Source organism: Oryx dammah, unplaced genomic scaffold (genome assembly GCF_014754425.2).
Source record: "Oryx dammah isolate SB20612 unplaced genomic scaffold, SCBI_Odam_1.1 HiC_scaffold_3, whole genome shotgun sequence".
NCBI lineage: Eukaryota > Metazoa > Chordata > Mammalia > Artiodactyla > Bovidae > Oryx > Oryx dammah.
In genome coordinates this window covers 88,965,062-88,981,829 of record NW_024070187.1, presented here as the reverse complement: position 1 = coordinate 88,981,829, position 16,768 = coordinate 88,965,062, and the positions used below count along the sequence as shown (strand labels likewise).

General features: G+C 44.0%; 1 protein-coding gene across 1 annotated transcript in view; it reads right to left on the bottom strand.

The window, feature by feature from the left end:
• Window positions 1-11,020: 11,020 nt before the first annotated feature.
• The window catches only part of PARM1 (prostate androgen-regulated mucin-like protein 1), a 127,382-nt gene continuing 121,634 nt past the window's right edge, over window positions 11,021-16,768 (bottom strand). The window contains exon 4 of the mRNA XM_040237078.1: window positions 11,021-14,936. Coding sequence (XP_040093012.1) covers window positions 14,852-14,936 — 85 coding nt within the window. The 3' untranslated portion in view covers window positions 11,021-14,851. The remainder of the gene's footprint in view (window positions 14,937-16,768) is intronic.

The window sequence follows — 16,768 nt, the reverse complement described above, 5'->3', positions numbered from 1 at the left end:
GTATTTATGAATTCCTAATAGCTGAAGCTGATGTGCTTTTCTCATAGACTTAAGGCAATGCAAATAATTAGTGACAAGACAATGTGGTGTGTTGATTTGAAAGGTGAAAAAAACTTGATTATTTGAATTCATGATTGGTTAAAGAGCAGTCACACTCTGAATTAAGCTATAAATCCTTAGCTTATCAGTAAGGCATTGATTGTCACTTTTTTTTTTAAATTTATTTATTTATTTTTAATTTTTACTTTACAATTCTGTATTGGTTTTGGCATAGATTGACATGAATCCACCACAGGTGTACATGCGTTCCCAAACATGAGCCCCCCTCCCACCTCCCTCCCCACAACATCTCTCTGGGTCATCTCCGCGCGTCAGCCCCAAGCGTGTCATATCCTGCATCAGACATAGATTGGCATTTCGATTCTTACATGATATTATACATGTTTCAATGCCATTCTCCCAAATCATCACATCCTCTCCCTCTCCCTCTGAGTCCAAAAGTCCGCTATACACATTGTCACTTTTAAAAAAGACTTTATTATTTATTTATGGCTGGGTCTTCATTGTGCATGGGCTTCTCATTACAGTGGCTTCTCTTATTTCAGAGCACAGGCTCTAGGTACGCTGGCTCAGTAATTGTGACCCACGGCTTAGTTGAGGCTTCCCTAGTGGCTCAGATTATAAAGAATGCATCTGCAATGTGGAAGACCGGGGTTCAGTCTCTGGATTGGGAAGATGTCCTAGAGAAGGGAACGGCCACCCACTCCAGTATTCTGGCCTGGAGAATGCCATGGACAGAGGAGCCTGGCAGGCTACAGTCCATGGAGTCACAAAGAGTTGGACATGACTGAGCGACTTTCACTTCGCTTCACATGGCTTAGTTGCCCTGCAGCATGCCGGATCTTCCCACACCAGGGATCAAACCCATGTCCTCTGCATTGGCAGGTGGATTCTTAGCCATTGGACTACCGAAGAAATCCTGATTGTCACTTTTTAAAACTCCAATGAACAGAGCTAATGACCATCAAGAAAAAGTGCTAAGTGGAGTAAAGGATGGGTTAGTCATTTAGAAAGATATGGCTGGCAAATTTCAGATTTCAGGGGGAGCTCAATGATATAAAGTCAGGGAAGGCTTCTCTGGAGAAGATAAAGGCTACTGTTAAGATAGGTGCTTCATGCTTTTGAAACGGGAGCAGGTGTTCACTGTAAGAGAAATCACACTTGAAACTCCTCCCTTAGAATTGACCATTCACACTCATTCACTCAGCAATGGAAACAATTTCCCCATGTGAACCAAATACTGACCATTTCCAATGTCCCCAGACCAATGAAAACTGCTAATTCTGATTACTAAGAAATCTACCAGGAAAAGATAGCGTCTTCAGTCCAGTTTTCAGCAACCAAACAGCCTATGCCCACTCCCACTCCTGAGATATTTTAAAATACAGTTATATTATGCTCTTGTTTTCACATATTAAACATATGCTTGTTAAAGTGTGTATCCAAAGTGAGGGTTTTCCCCCCATGATTATTTGATATTTTAATTATATGGAATGGATGTTATGGAATGAAACTCCAATTCAAGAATCGACTCTGGGACTTAGCTGTCATCCAGAAACTTGATTGTAAACAATGTGTGAATAATATCTTCATTTCTTTCTCTTTTCTCATGTTTTATTTTTTAAAACTTTTAATTTTGTAGTGGGGAAAAAGTGAAAGTGATAGTTGTTCACTCATGTCTGATTCTTTGCAACCCCATGGACTGTAGCTCACCAGGCTCTGTCCATGAAATTCTCCAGCCAAGAATACTGAAGTGGTTCACCATTCCCTTCTCCAGGGGATCTTCCCATCCCAGGCATCAAACCTAGGGTCCCCTGCATTGCACATGGATTCTTTAGGTGAAGAGTAAAAGGACTCAGCCATGTAAAATATCTGCATCTCTATTTGTCATCCTTCTGAGGCACAGAGAAAGGAAAAGAGATGAGGATTAACAGTCATCGAGCAGCGCTTAATATGCAGACAGACTATGGATAAAGGATCTCATTTAGTCTTTATAAGCACCCTGCCAAGTAAGTATTATCGTCTACATATTTTAGGTGAGGAATCTGAGGCTTAGGGAGATTAAGTAGTATGTCCAAGGTCGTCAGAGTTAGTAATCGGCAGGACTGAGACCTAACTGTGGGTTTATTTTTTGTGCTGGTTTTTACCAATAATCTGTTGTTATTGTTTAGTCACTAAGTTGTGTCTGGCTCTTTTTTGACCCTATAGACTGTAGCCCACCAGGCTTCTCTGTCCATGGGATTTTCCAGGCAAGAATACTGGAGTGGGTTGCCATTTCCTATTCCAGGGGACCTTCTCAACTCAGGGATCAAACCTGTGTCTCCTTCATTCTCCTGTGTCTCCTCAACCCAGGTGGGTTCTTTATCACTGAGCTACCAGTGAAGCCCAACCAAATACGTATCTAAGGGTAAGTTAGTTTATTTGTATGGCAAAGTGGGGCTAATAATACCTGTCTTTTAGAGTGATTGTAAGGACGGATTCTGCTGATGCCACCAAATTACTTAAAATAGTGTCTGGTACATAGTAAGGTCTCAGTGAATATTAGTTTTCATTATGGTTGATCAGATAGGTTCTTCCAGATTGTAGGTGCCTGAACTTGAGTAAACCTTAGTTTTCTCATCTTTACAATATGGAAAAATAATTCATCTTGCATGGCTGTTTTATTTAGCAAGCAGAGACTTTGTCTGGGTTCTGCATGTATTACTGGATTTAACTTTCATAGCAGCCTAATGAGGCAGGTACCCTTCTGCTACCCATTTTATGGATGAAGAAATTGAGGAACTCAGACTTAATTTTTTTCAGGGTAGTTCTGCTGGTAATTAGCTGAACTGAGATTCAAACCCAGACACTCCAGCTCAGAGTTTGTAATGACTACTCCGTGCTACAGATGCAATGAAATAATATTTGTAAAGCATCTGTCCAGTTTCTGACACGTTGCAGCAGCTTAGTAGATATCAGCTACTTTCCCATCTTCTGAATAAAATACCTTTTGAAATTCTGGTGGAATGCAGAATGATGTGAATTCATCAGCTGGCCTGCTTGCTTTCCTAAAATATCCAAGTTTGTGTGACAGCCACATCCCTGTGCTCTTTGAGGGTGCCCGGAAGCAGGTGAATATACCCCTCTCTCTGATTAGGCCCACCTTGGATCATCTTTCCTGTTGATGTGTTGGAGTTCTAGAAGTGGCATCAACACTCATGCACTCACGCGTGTGCCCTGATATCCCAGAGAGCAGCTGTCACTAATAACAGTTCTGAGCAGAACAGCTGGAGGGCACAGCTGATGTTTCTAATGACCGAGAACTAGTAAATGGAGATAAGACAGGCAAGGAGATGGTGCCTGACAGCAGTGCACACCACCCGACGCTGCTGTTGGGAGTTCGCTGGTGAGGAAGCTGTGAGAATTTCAGGCGGGACGATTCTGTGCCGGGCAGGACTACCCTTAGAAAATCAGCCTGGATTGTTTCACATGTGGTTGGATTCGTATTAATAGCATCCTTGACTGTTGGATACGTAATGCTGGTAATTCCATTGTCATAGCAATGACTAAAAATCAAAGTAACCTATGCTGCCACACATTGCTGCCCTGGGGTCAAGAGGTGGTGTATCACCTCTGTGGGGAACTGCTTCTGATAAAGCCCATGGGGTTTACCAGGGATGATGAGAAGGCTTCATTTCCCAGGGCCTTGCTGCTTACAGTAAGGGGGCAGCCTGGAGCTCTTAGCATCAGCCCTGCCTGGGAGCTTATTTCAAATACAGAATTTAGGCCCCGCCTCCAAACTCCAAATCTGCATTTTTAACAAGATCCCCTGTGATCTGGATGCACATTAAAGTTTGAGAAGCCTTATCATACCGAAGAGACAATGGACTTTGAAATAAGTTCCGGGTGGAAATCAAGACTGTCTCTTACTAGCTCTGTTACCATGGGAGGGTCACTTAATCTTTCTAAGCCCCAGTTTCCTGGTCTCTAAACAGATCTTAATACCTCCCTCATGGTGCAGGCACATAACAGGTATTCAACACTTGTCATTCCCCTTCTCCTGTCTCCTTTCCTTCTGCTCACACAGTCAGGAGAAGCAGTTGGTTCTTTGGCGATCATCAGAAAAGTGTGGCAAGATGAAGAAATGAGGATTTTTTCCCTTCCCCCCACCCACTTGTCTCATCTTTCATTTCTCTTCTCTCTCCTGCATTCTTCCACAGTTATAGACACAGTTCTAACCAGGTTCCAGCTGGGGCATTGCTGGGAGGTGACAAACCCTGGAACAGAGGGCCTGTCTGGCTGTGACCTGGATTGGGAGAGGCCAGGACTCCTGGTACAAATGGGTCAGGGGTCAGGTAAGAGGACAAAGTAATTTTCAAAATAAAATTTGGGAATGACAGCAAAGAATGGATCTGTAGAGAAAGAGCCCCGGGGGCAAGTTCAGTTTCAGGGAATTGGTCAGGCAGACATGGGTGTGGGAATGAGGGTGGAGGGAAAGGGGAATGGGGAACAGGAAAATATCCGGGAATAAAGAAGACGAAAATAAACTCGTCAGGACACCTTCAGTCCTTTCACTTCATTCTCGTCTGTGTTCCCAATGTCCCCTGCACATTATACTACCAAGGTACCCACTGCTTTAAATGGAACCACAGGATTAACTCTGATTAGACTAAAAGCCTTCTGGGGATGAATACTATCCTAGGGATCATGCCTTATTTCACTGGTTTCTATATCTAGAATGTATAAGCAAATACTCTGTTCAATGGTAAATGAATGAATGAAATTTTTGCTTCCAATGCTACAATTCCATCACAGTCGGATCCTTAGGGGAATCATGGTGCCTTTAACAAGGCAAATGAGAGGCTCTATGTTGGCCTCCAATCCCGTATGCCTCCATCAGGTAGCAGCCTGGATTCCCCAAGGCACCTTTCTTTTTACAGCTGATGTCTGAAGTGTGGAGAAGGACCAATGGAGAAAGGATGGTGAGTGGGCAGAATCTCTACTCCTCTGGTTTTCCTTTCCTTGTGGTTTTGACTATGGTTAGATTGACAGTCTGTTACTTTCCAGGGAACCAGCTACCAAGCTCAGAGAGACTTAGAAAGAATGATGGTGCCTTTCTTTACTGAAGAGCCACCTGTCAGCTCCCTGTGATGATTCAAAAGGCCAGTCTCTGAGACACCAGCTCAGGGATATACCTGAACTGTGATGGGGACATTGAAACTGGCCTATGAGAGACAGACAGAAAATCCAGCCTCTCCATTCTGGGGGAGAAGAGGGCCAACAGCCAGGTGATGCTGAGAACCCTTGGAAGGTGACAAAAGTCTCAAGGCTGAGGCCCATGAGGAAGGCTGCTTGGTGAGCTCGGCTACTTTCCTGAAATGGATGTCAGGAGCAGAGAGCTCAATCATTCCAACAGCCCCTGGGCCTCAGAACCTGAGACTAACTGCCACTGGGGGCTACTCAACCTATATTTCATTCCATAGCATATCACTCCAGAGCTTGTTTTTGTGGCTCAGCAAACTTGGACTGTAAAGAAAGCCGAGCACTGAAGAATTGATGCTTTTGAACTGTGATGTTGGAGAAGACTCTTGAGAGTCCCTTGGACTGCAAGGAGATCCAACCAGTCCATCCTAAAGGAGATCAGTCCTGGGTGTTCGTTGGAAGGACTGATGTTGAAGCTGAAACTCCAATACTTTGGCCACCTGATGCGAAGGGATGTCTCATTTGAAAAAACCCTGATGCTGGGAAAGATTGAAGGCAGAAGGAGAAGGGGATGACAGAGGATGAGACGGTTGGATGGCATCACTGACTCGATGGACATGGTTTGAGTGGACTCTGGGAATTAGTGATGGACAGGGAGGCCTGGCATGCTGCGGTTCATGGGGTCGCAAAGAGTCAGACACAACTGAGCGACTGAACTGAACTGAACTGAACTGAAACCCATCTACTGGGCTTCCCAGGTGACACAGTGGTAAAGAATTTGCCTGCAATGCAGGAGATGCAGGTTCAATCCCTGGGTCAGGAAGACCCCCTGGAGAAGGAAATGGCAACCCACTCCAGGATTCTTGGCTGGAGAATCCCATGGACAGAGGAGTCCGGTGGGCTACAGTCTATGGGGTATCAAAGAATGGTCCATTTACTGAGCACACAAACCCATCTACAGCCTGGAGTTTCTTCCCCAGAGGGAGGGTGACTGGTGGGAAAGGGAGGGCGGTATGGCTGTTGGAACTTCACGCTGAAAGTGAACCAATGAAAGGAAACCCTGCTTTTCCTCCCCCCTGCTCATCCCAGCAGGGCTTTTCTCATGCTCCAGCTTTCTGAAGCCTTCATCCTTCTCAGAAGACTCCAGACAGAGGTGGGGAGCTGGGAGTCACTAGTGGGTAGGTGGATGGGGGTAGGGATGACCATGGCTCTGCCTGCAGCAGGCAAAGTGCTGAAAGGGATTTTTCTGTATTTTCTTCCCCCACCTTTTTTTTTTTTTCCTATTTGTTGGGATGGATGAGGTGGGTTGGAGGGCTGGGCAGAAGAGAGAGGGAAGGGCAATGAAAGTAGGGAGAGGAGAGTATTTGACACATTATATGCAGTGTGAACTGTCTCTCCTCCCCCCATTCATTTAAAAGTTAGGTCAAATTTGGAGCTTCCCTGGTGGTCCAGTTCTTCCAAAGCAGGAGGCATGGGTTTGATCCCCAGTTGGGGAACTAAGATGTCACATAATGTGCAGGTCAAAAAATTAGGTCAGACTAAAAATATATGTATTTTGTGGTTTCATAAAACCTCACTTATTGTCTTTATAAAGAAAATAGAAGTAAGAGCTATATATATATATAGATTTAGTGACTATGAGCAAGACAAAGCGGTAGCATTATGAAAACAGTGTCCATCCAGTCCAGGAGCTCTGTTATTTTTTCCAGTCCCAAGTTGAACTCACGTTTTGACAGAACATTTGCATCATCCTGCCACGGAAAGAACCACAACCAGAGGAGGTGTTGATTGAGGACAAAAAGAGCCTATGATGGTAAGTGGGAGAAGAAAGCTACAGATAGCAATGTGCCACATGACTAGATGTGGAGAGGAAGTGTTTCATAACTATGCATATTCTCCTCCTAGACTTGATAGGTGTATATACATTAATCAGTCCCTTTTCTCTCCTTTCTCATCCCCCTCTATCTAATATAAAGCAGTTAACCCTGTAATTTGGCATTTAACTCACAGAAGAGCAATCATTGTACCTGAACTAGGAGGAAATATTTTGGGAGGTTAAGTGACATATGGGAGGTGGTGTCTTTCTTTTTCAGGGGCTAGTGAGTGTATCCTTAGTTGTGTAAGGGACAGTTGCATCACGTTAGGAATAACACGATGTTATGTCTTTTGGGGGAAATTCTAACCTGGGGTAAAGGGATGGGCCCTGCTCTCTATATTCAGCTCAGAATTGTTACCATGCTGTCCTCTGAAATACAGAGAAGGCAGGAACCATGTGTCTTGCAATCTCTTTTCCTGTGGGGTTCTGGCTAGAGCTTGTCTACAAGTAGTTCTCAGGTACGATATGGACAAGGCAAAGCCATTCTCCAGAAACTGTTGCTGTCAAGATGTGTAGGCAGCTTCGCTTCTCTACGAGCTCCCAAGAACCATCTGCCTCACAGCTGCAGCCTGAGATGTCACAGCCTCTCAGAGACCCAAGAACGTCAGCAGTTACCCGGCACGGCCTGCCTAACCTTTTTTCTTCCTGCTCTTGCAAAGCTTGTGTAAGACTCTCATTTCTTTCCTTTTTGTGGCTAACATTTCATTGTATATATGTTCTACGTCTTCCTTATCTGTTCCTCTGTTGATGGATATTTAGGTTGCTTCTATGTTCTGGCTATTGTAAATAGTGCTGCAATGAACTTTGGGGTGCATGTATCTTTTTGAATTATGGTTTTATCTGGCTATATGCCCAGGAGTGGGATTGCTGGGTCATATCAGAGTTCTGTTTTGAGTTTTTGTAAAGCAACTATACTTCAATAAAAATTTTAAAAAGACTCCATTTCTATCTGAAATCCTTAACTTCAGATTAAGATTTTAATAAACATCCCAGAAATTCAAGGAAAAGTGTTTTTTCTTTCTCTCTCTCTGATGAACCCCCATGACAATGCTGAATGTCCTGGCACAAGGGCTGAGTGTGGTCATGTGACTCTCATACCACCTGGCAACACCTGGCCTCTGACTGACTGGAACTTCTCAACACTCTGCCCAGCAGTGTTTGTCACAGCGACTTCTGTCTGAGTGCCAAGGGAGATGTGGTCAGTGGGAGAACAAGATGGCAGTCTGGACCGTCTCACTGTAGCGGCTGTGTGGTCTGGTGACAGAGAAGGGTCACCCTGGAGTCCTTGCTGTTGATTACAATGGTTGGGTGACTTTGGTAGGTGACCTTGGTTGACAGTGCCAGAATCTACATAGGGGCAGCTCAGAATCTGGTCGGCCGGATGCCCTAAGAGTGGATCCCTCTGGCTATTCTAGAAACCTTCCTAGAGGCAGGAATCTTGCCCAGCTTTGACCTCACAGAGTCAGACACAACTGAAACGACTTAGCAGCAGCAGCAGCAGTCCCATTGGGTTCACTGAGATGGCTGGCCCAGCATCTGTGGCAGGAATCTCTGGCACCGAGTCAGGGTTCTGTGGAAGTGGCCAAACGCATGGGCTCTGGAGGTCCACTGGTGACAGTCGAATCCTGCCGCACCACTTACCAACTGCATGACCTAGGGCAATCTGTTAATAGCAATACTGTTAACAGCCCCATTATACAGATGAAGACACTAAGGTCTGTAGTATAAGTATCTGTATAATGGGGCTATTAGCATTATCTACCCCATGGGATGTTAATCCATGTAAAATGCTTAGAACAGTATCTTTCTCATACTAAGTGCTATGTGAGAATAAGCATTGTTACAACGACACTGAGGAAAGACAGGTTAGCGTGGTGATGGAGGCTTCAGACAAGTGGGGTCAGTGATGCCAAGGGCAGCACCCCCAAGCCCAGGCTGCTGTGTACTTATGCTAGACTCCTGGGGAGAGCGATGAGGCAGTAAGAGGACAATAAGAGTGAGGTTTTCACTAAAACCCTGGGCAATGGCAGTGCCCTAGCAGATTGGGGATGAGGTGAGGCAGTCTCCTCCTTGGCAGAGAACATAGCCTGGCGGGGCAGCAGGAGTCGGTAGAAAGGTGACAGCGCCTGGCAGGGGGACATGTGCTTGGGAGCTGACTGGGCTTGCTCTGGGCTGCATGCCAGGCACTCTTGAGATCGCCTGAAATAGCTGATGGGGGACTTTGCAAGGGATGTGACAGTCTTAAGACCTAGATTATATTTACATCAGATACCAGTCCCTTGGGTGGAAAGAGGTCTGGTGACAGATAGACTTGGTTTGAATCCCACTTCTGCTACTTACTAAACTGTAAACACATGGAGAGCAGAGGCCATCTTTTTCATTATGGAGCAGACAGAAGGATTCAGTCCATGCATGAATGAATTTGATATTCTGGAACCTCAGCTTCCCCATCTGTAAGATGGCGAGAGTGTGAAAACCACTGGAGGTGATGCAAGGAATACATTAGACAGTTGTCCACAGGCCCCTAAAGCTCCTCATGAATATGCATTAGTTCTTTTTTTAATAGTAAATATTCAGTGTCTTGCTTAAATAGAAACACCATATATTTATTGACTAGAACTGATTAATACTGTTTTGGTCCAGAAAACAAAGTACATTCTACACACACCAGAGACTACATCCTTTAAGGGATCTTGTAAGTGTTTTTCCCAGTTTGACCAGTGCTGTCTTTTTTTTGATTATTCATTTATTTGGCTGTGTCCACTCTTAGTTGTGGCATATGAGGGATGTTTAGTTGCAGCATATGAGGTCTAGTTCCCTGACCAGAGGTTTAACCTGGGCCTTCTGCCTTGGGAGTGCAGAGTCCTAGCGACTGGACCACCAGGGAAGTCCCTTGATCAGTGTTTTTAATTGTCATTTACGACTCAATCCTTTCTGACAGAAATCAAAATATAGCTACTGGCTATTGGGGCACACTGTTGAATTTTAGGAGAGTAAAAGATTGGAGATATGTTACTCAACCATTGAAACAGATTATGACTTGACTTGGAAAAGCTATGCTACAGGGGTAAAAATTGATCTGACCCAGTAATTCAAAAGATGTGAACACTACAAATTATTATTAGGCTTTTCCTTTCTATGCACACTTAATGTGCTTTCTGACCAAACCTGTGCAGGCAAGCTTGGAATAATGGAGTTATTACTTGTTGTTAGGGCCATGGCAGGTCCTCTGAATGATCAATGGGGAAGGGGCTTGTTTCATGTCTTGTCCTCTTGGTCCATCTTGACTCCTCCCCATCAGTCCTCCATGTTGTGGCACTGGAAGGCAGGTATCTAAACGTATTAAGTCTGACCTTAAGTTTAAATCCATCATCAAATCAATGTGCTCTAGTTTGCAAGAGTATCCCTTTCTTTCCTATGTTGCCAGATGCCTGGGCTTGCTATTGCCATTTTCTTCAGAATTAGAATAGTCTTCAGTTGGCTTCTGGGGGTGGAAATAATATTCTGGATGATTAAAACTGCCTACTATTTCACTGTCAGATAGGATGCATATGCTGAGTGTTTTTGAAAGAGAACAAAGCAAGTATCAAGTGTATTGCTACCACCTTAATATAACTTATTATATATAACTATCAAATCAAAGTGTTTCTTTTTACAACTATTTTATAATGCATGGTATATAGTTAAGAGTAAAATCACTGCTTGGAAAGTTTCTTCATTTCTGACATCCTTCAATTCTGTTTCAAGATCAGAGAGAACTTCCCACTCTGCAGAAAGTATTATTTATTGATATGGGATAAATTTTTTCTAAGAAGGAGCCATGGCTGCTTAATGTGAGCAGTACCAAGCACAGCAACCAAATGGCTTGAATAACAAAAAAAATCAAAATGTGAATCACCACTGTCAGATGCAAGCTTTTAAGAATTTTAATTGATATAATTATCATTAGTATGCAATATGTCTTACAACAAATATAGATACAGTGACATCAAATAGCAAAGAAGTTGCACGTCTTTCCATCTTTAAATGGTGTGAGCTTACCCCAAGAAAGCAATCTGGCATTGGTCTCTTGGTTAGCACTATTACCAATATCAATTAGCACTTTCAAATCAAAGTTGAAATGGTACATTCATTTGCCAAAAGAGGTAAAAGGCAAAGAAGGTGAATCAACGTGCAAATTAGCATCTGGCCCAGTTGCAAAATTCATTTCCCAGATGCGAAGGACTGAACCATGCACCTCTGCAAGCAAGACAAAGGGCAAACAGATGATGGTAAACCCAAATCAACTCCATAAAGAACTCAGACTTTGGGATAGTAAGGGCCAGGTCCACGGCCCTCAGCACTCAGATATCCACACGTGTTACCCTAACTCAACAGTCTGTGAGACCTGCATCCTGGGCCATCCTTTCATTCAGGGATGGAACCATCCTTTGTGGTCCCAGGAAGTCAGGCAGTGGCACTGGGGCACAGCTCAGAGCTTTAACAGCTGTCTGTATGTAGCTACTATGCAGGTGTCATTTTATACATTTAAGTAAAACAACACACCAAACAAGAAACCAAGATCACTTATACATCTATGTAATACTTAAAATGTCTATAAATATTTTTCTCCAGAAACTAAAAACACTGTAGACATGACTTCATTAATCCTCACAACAGATTTGTGAGGTAGCATGGGGTGAGGTCCATATGACACCATCACGCCTGCCTAAGAAATGAAGACACAGATGTCCAGGGAGGGCCGGAGCCTTCATCGGGGCCACAAGAAAACAAGGTTGAAGCCCATTCTGTCAGCATTTGTAACCTATATTCTAGAAGGGGCTTCTTCTAGTGTGAGTGACATTCTCTCTAACACTTTCTGACTAGTCCAGTGCCTGGATGGTATGTGGTTGTTGTAGACCCATTGGAGTCATTTCCCTTGTACAGACCTTGAACAGACTCGCTCCCTGAGATAAAGGACGTCACTTATTGGTATATGTTTTGTGTGTGTGTGTGTTGAATGCAGTTGTTAACATTTTTGGCCAACTCAAAAACAGAAAAATGCACTCGGCAAAATAAGGTTCAAGCCATAGGTGTTTTCTACTAACATAACAAGGAGTTCTCGAGTGTTTAGGGGAAGCTGTCACCTTGCAGAATGCATGTGCTGCAGGTCCAGAGCCCTCTCTTTATCACAAAGATCCAGAAGTTCATAAGAGCAACCAACATATCAAAGGCTCTTGTACAACAGCAGCCTTGGTGAGGAAAGCTGCTTGCTGACCCAGTGATTTATAATTGGTCAGGATTCCCTGGGAAGAGGCTGGTCCCTCTCACCCAGGGTTTTTGACTGAAGCAACATCCAAAAGACCACCTCTCCAAAGGGGCTTCATAGACATTTTGTCAACATATCTGTGTCCGAGTGAAAAGAAAACATATGGAATGTCCTTTGTTTTTGTTGAAGTGTCCTTTGCCAAACCGAAAGCCTGTGGGGGGAAGGCTGTGGGTGGGAAAGAGAGACAGTTATTCAGGCCAACCATTGCTAAAAGGGGGCACACTTGGTCATTCCTGGCCACTTCTCTGAGAAAGTCCACTTTTTAAAAATTTTCATAATCAGAGATATGAGAATTCCTAGAAGCCTACTTCTCATTCCCTCCTCCTGTTATAAAATACTTCTGGGGGTTGCTCACTCTCCTTTGGTACCTAGGGAGTTTAGGATTAATTTCTTTCAGAGCTGGGGGTTGGCAGGCTGTGGAAAGTAGCACAGCTCTAATGTTTCTGACACCAGAGAGGTTTAGAACTGCCCGGCAGTGGTCGTTTTCATGCCAGTGCTTCGTTGGGTCATAGCAAGTGACAGGATGAGTTCAAGGTCAAGTTTCTGGAAACTAAACAGAGTTGTGGCAGCAGGTCCACGTTTAGAAATACAAAATGCAGTTTTACGTTCTGTATGATAGCGTCGGACAAGAGAACACATTTTGAAACAGAACTTAATGTATATTTTGTACTCCATGAAATCAGACATAAGATGCCAGTTGCTGTTACCAGGTGTTTCAGGAAGACAGGGTTAGAGCCATGAAATAAAGCTATCTAGAAAACACAGAGAAATAAAAAGGCAATCATGCGCAAAAGCAACTCATCAAACTAAATACTTTAAATACAATGCCAACAAACTAAATACTTTTTCAGATAAAAATTTAACGAATCAGTTCATTTAGTTAAAAGTAAAAACTATCACTAACCTGGAACGTCTTGTTTTGTCACAATGGGCATTGCAATAAATTAGGGTTTCTCATACTTGGCACTATTGACATTTGCGGCGGATAACTCTCAGTTGGGGTGGGCTATCTTCTACATTGTGGGGTGGTGACCACATCCATGGCCTCTATCCACTGGTAGCACCCCTTAGGGGATGACACTCAAAAATTATACCAGGTATTTTCAAATGTTCCCAGTGGGGCAGTGGGGTGAAATTACCTGCTGTTGAGAACACGGCTGGAAATGGATGACCGCAAAGACAATCAGTTCTTTCTCAAAATTTGTGACACAGGATTTTAAAACTGTGTACCCAGGGGTGTTCATTTATTAAACGGCAGAATTAGCAAGGTAAGCGTTTGGGAAAAATAAATGGATTAATCACGGTGTCTATTTCCTATGGAAAAGGCTCACTGAGTAACTGCAGAAAAACAAGAGCCTTTAAAAAATTGCAAAAAGGAAAGTTTACAGCCATTATCCAACAGACAGTAAGGCAGTGAACCAGTTGCTTTGTGGGTAGAAAGCAAGGATTCTACAGGTTCCTCCATGCAGTGGGTGCCTCTGACAGTCACTGGGGGCTGGTCCTACCTTCCTTAATGAGGTATTCAATGCGTGTTGCCCCCACTTCCCTCCCACCTTCCTCCACGCACCACCCCCCCCAAATCTACACTCACTCCACACGCCTCTCCCTTTCTCTCCTACAACTGAACTCTGCACAGCCTTCTCCTGCGGAACCGCAACTCCACTGAAAGCTTGTGGGCTGGGGTCCCAGCTGCGGCTGGCTAGATAACCGGGCATCCTTAGCAGACACAGATGGCCTGGAGGGGTGGCCGGGAGACTGGCACGCTGAGATCCGACAGCAGTTTGCTACTCTGTAGTAGTAAGGCTGGCTGGTCCCCTCCAGGGCACCTTCTTGCTTCCTTTCTCCCTAATTAGGCAGCTAAGAAGCTGGCCTCCAGCTTGCAGAGCCAGGCAGGTATCCGATCAGACACAACCAGATAAACCAAGATTAAAAAGGAATCTGAGAAACCCCTGCTTCCTTACCTGTAGGGCGAACTCCTCCTAGCACACAGGGCCTTTCCCCTCATCAAGATTTAAGGTAATTTCATAACGAAAAGTTTAAGAAATACCACACACAGAAAGTTCCCCTAAAAGTAACCCCTGACGACACAACTTGATCCATCCCTCTTCCTGGTTCTTCTCTCGGTGGGACCCCTGCTAGGTACAGACGTCACCACCGTGGCGTCCAGCCTGGATGGTTCAGGGCTGGCCCATGTCCGCTGCATATCAGACTCCACTCACTTTTAAATAATTTTGTTTTTTGTTTTTTTTTTTGGTACCAGAAAGGAGAAGTTGTAGCAGCCAGAGGAGAGGGAGGAAGAAAACAAAACAACCAGACCAACAAAACAGGATTGTCGCTCAAGGAGCCTCAGGTATTTGTTATTAATTCTACTGGATAAGCACTGATAAATAAAGACAGTTATTCCTCATCTCGGCCACGTTCTTTTGTTAGGAGTCATCATACAGAGGGTTGTTGTAGTTTCCCCAGGACCCGTAGTCGTGGTCGTCCAAGAGTCTTCCGTAGGAGGAATGCCTGGTGGGAAGAAGAGGCTGTGGTTATTTGGAGAAGTTGCCCATGTTGCGGACAGCCCTGTGTCCTGGGGCCCGAAGGGGAAGGGAAGATGTGATTCTTCACAGGACAAACTCTTGGCAGAAGATCCATCAAGCAGGGAGGCCCCAGTCTGCAAACTCCCTGTAAGTTATGACTGACCCATTGGGATCCCTACTGGCACCTTCTGTTGAGATCTGCTGGGCTCTTGTCTCTCTCATTGACCTCTGGTGCTGGAGAAGGAAGAGGCTCTATTTCCAAGGCTACTTAATAAGAAGTAAGGGGAAAGCAAAGGTTGCATTCCTGGCATTTGGGCTTAGGTTCTGGACTTTATTTTCCCTGAAATGATAATGACAGAACCAGACCCAGTGATACTCTCACCACCCCCCTGAACTTCATATAATGTTTTATCATCATCTACAGAGTTTTTCTATGTTCCATGGTCACGTGAGCCTCAAAATAAAGCCATGGTCCAGTATTGCTTATCCTTACTTCTTCGATGAGGAAAATAGGGCTCAGAGATGTTAACGGACACACCCAAAGTCACCCAACTGAGCTATGAGTTGAGCCCCTACCTCTGGGATCTGAGCCCAGTGCTCTGAGCTCAGTTTCTTAGAGTTTGATTAGCACCTGAGTTCAATGGCAATATGCACTTATCAGGCTTTGCTGGGTCATCCCAGGAACCTGTTCCACAATTATTGTTTCTAAAAGACACTGAAATCAGATTGTTATCATTCTTCCATTTAAAACCATTGAGCAGCCCCTCATTCCACACAGAGTAAAAGCCAAAGTCACCATGATAGTCTGCAAAGCCCTACAGGGTCTGGCTCCTTTTATTACCTCTCCGAGCACATCAGCTACTTGCCAGTGCCTCTTGCTCTTTCTGCTCATGCCTGACACACCTGCTTCAGGGCCTTTGCACTTACTGTTCCCTCATCTTGGAACGTTTTTCCTCCAGATTTCCACACAGTTCTTTTCATTTCCTTCAAGTCTGCACAAATGTTACCTTCTCAAGGCAGCCTTCCTTAGAAAATCTATTTAAACTTGCAACTCCCATCCCACAGCATTCCCTGCTTAATTTTACTCATAGTACTCATCACCTTCTAACATACCATATAATTTACTTATTTATACTGTTATTGCCTCTCTCCTCTAATTAGACTTCATGTATGGATTATTTGCCTGATTTATTTTTCTTAACTCTAATTCCAGCACCTAGAAGAGTAAATCCTCAACAAATAGTAAGTCCTCAATAAATGTTTATGGAAGAAACAGTGATTGGAAAAAAAAATCCTGAAAATTGAATCTGATCACAAGATGGGAGCTTCCTGGAAAGGATTACGGCCTTTTAAGACTAAAACTAATGAGAGGACTGAGAGAATATTACAAAATGAGACTCTGGTGCCTCTGAGATTCAGGCTAGCTTGGGAATTTTTACACCTTGCCACTGGAAATCAGGAATGCTATATATATAGTACAGACAAACATACCCCCCCCCAATTTCTTTCTCACCTAAATATGAAAATTAAACAAAATGAAAATACAACACAAGAGGCACAAAAAGCACTTGTTATATACTCCTCTCTGTTGCTAAAATAATTGCTGTCACTCTTCTAAACTTACTTATATCTGTCAGGTATTTGAGAAGAGATGATCTTGAAAAGAACCAGATTGTTGCTGTGTTGGCTTCAGTCTCTTAGCTTTCAAGATTCTCATTTCTGTCCTGAAGGCTGGCTCAGTGGACCCAGTCTATATACTTGAAAACTTCCACAGTGTACTTTGTTTTCCCTAAAGGTGCATGCTCATCTCTGGGGGTG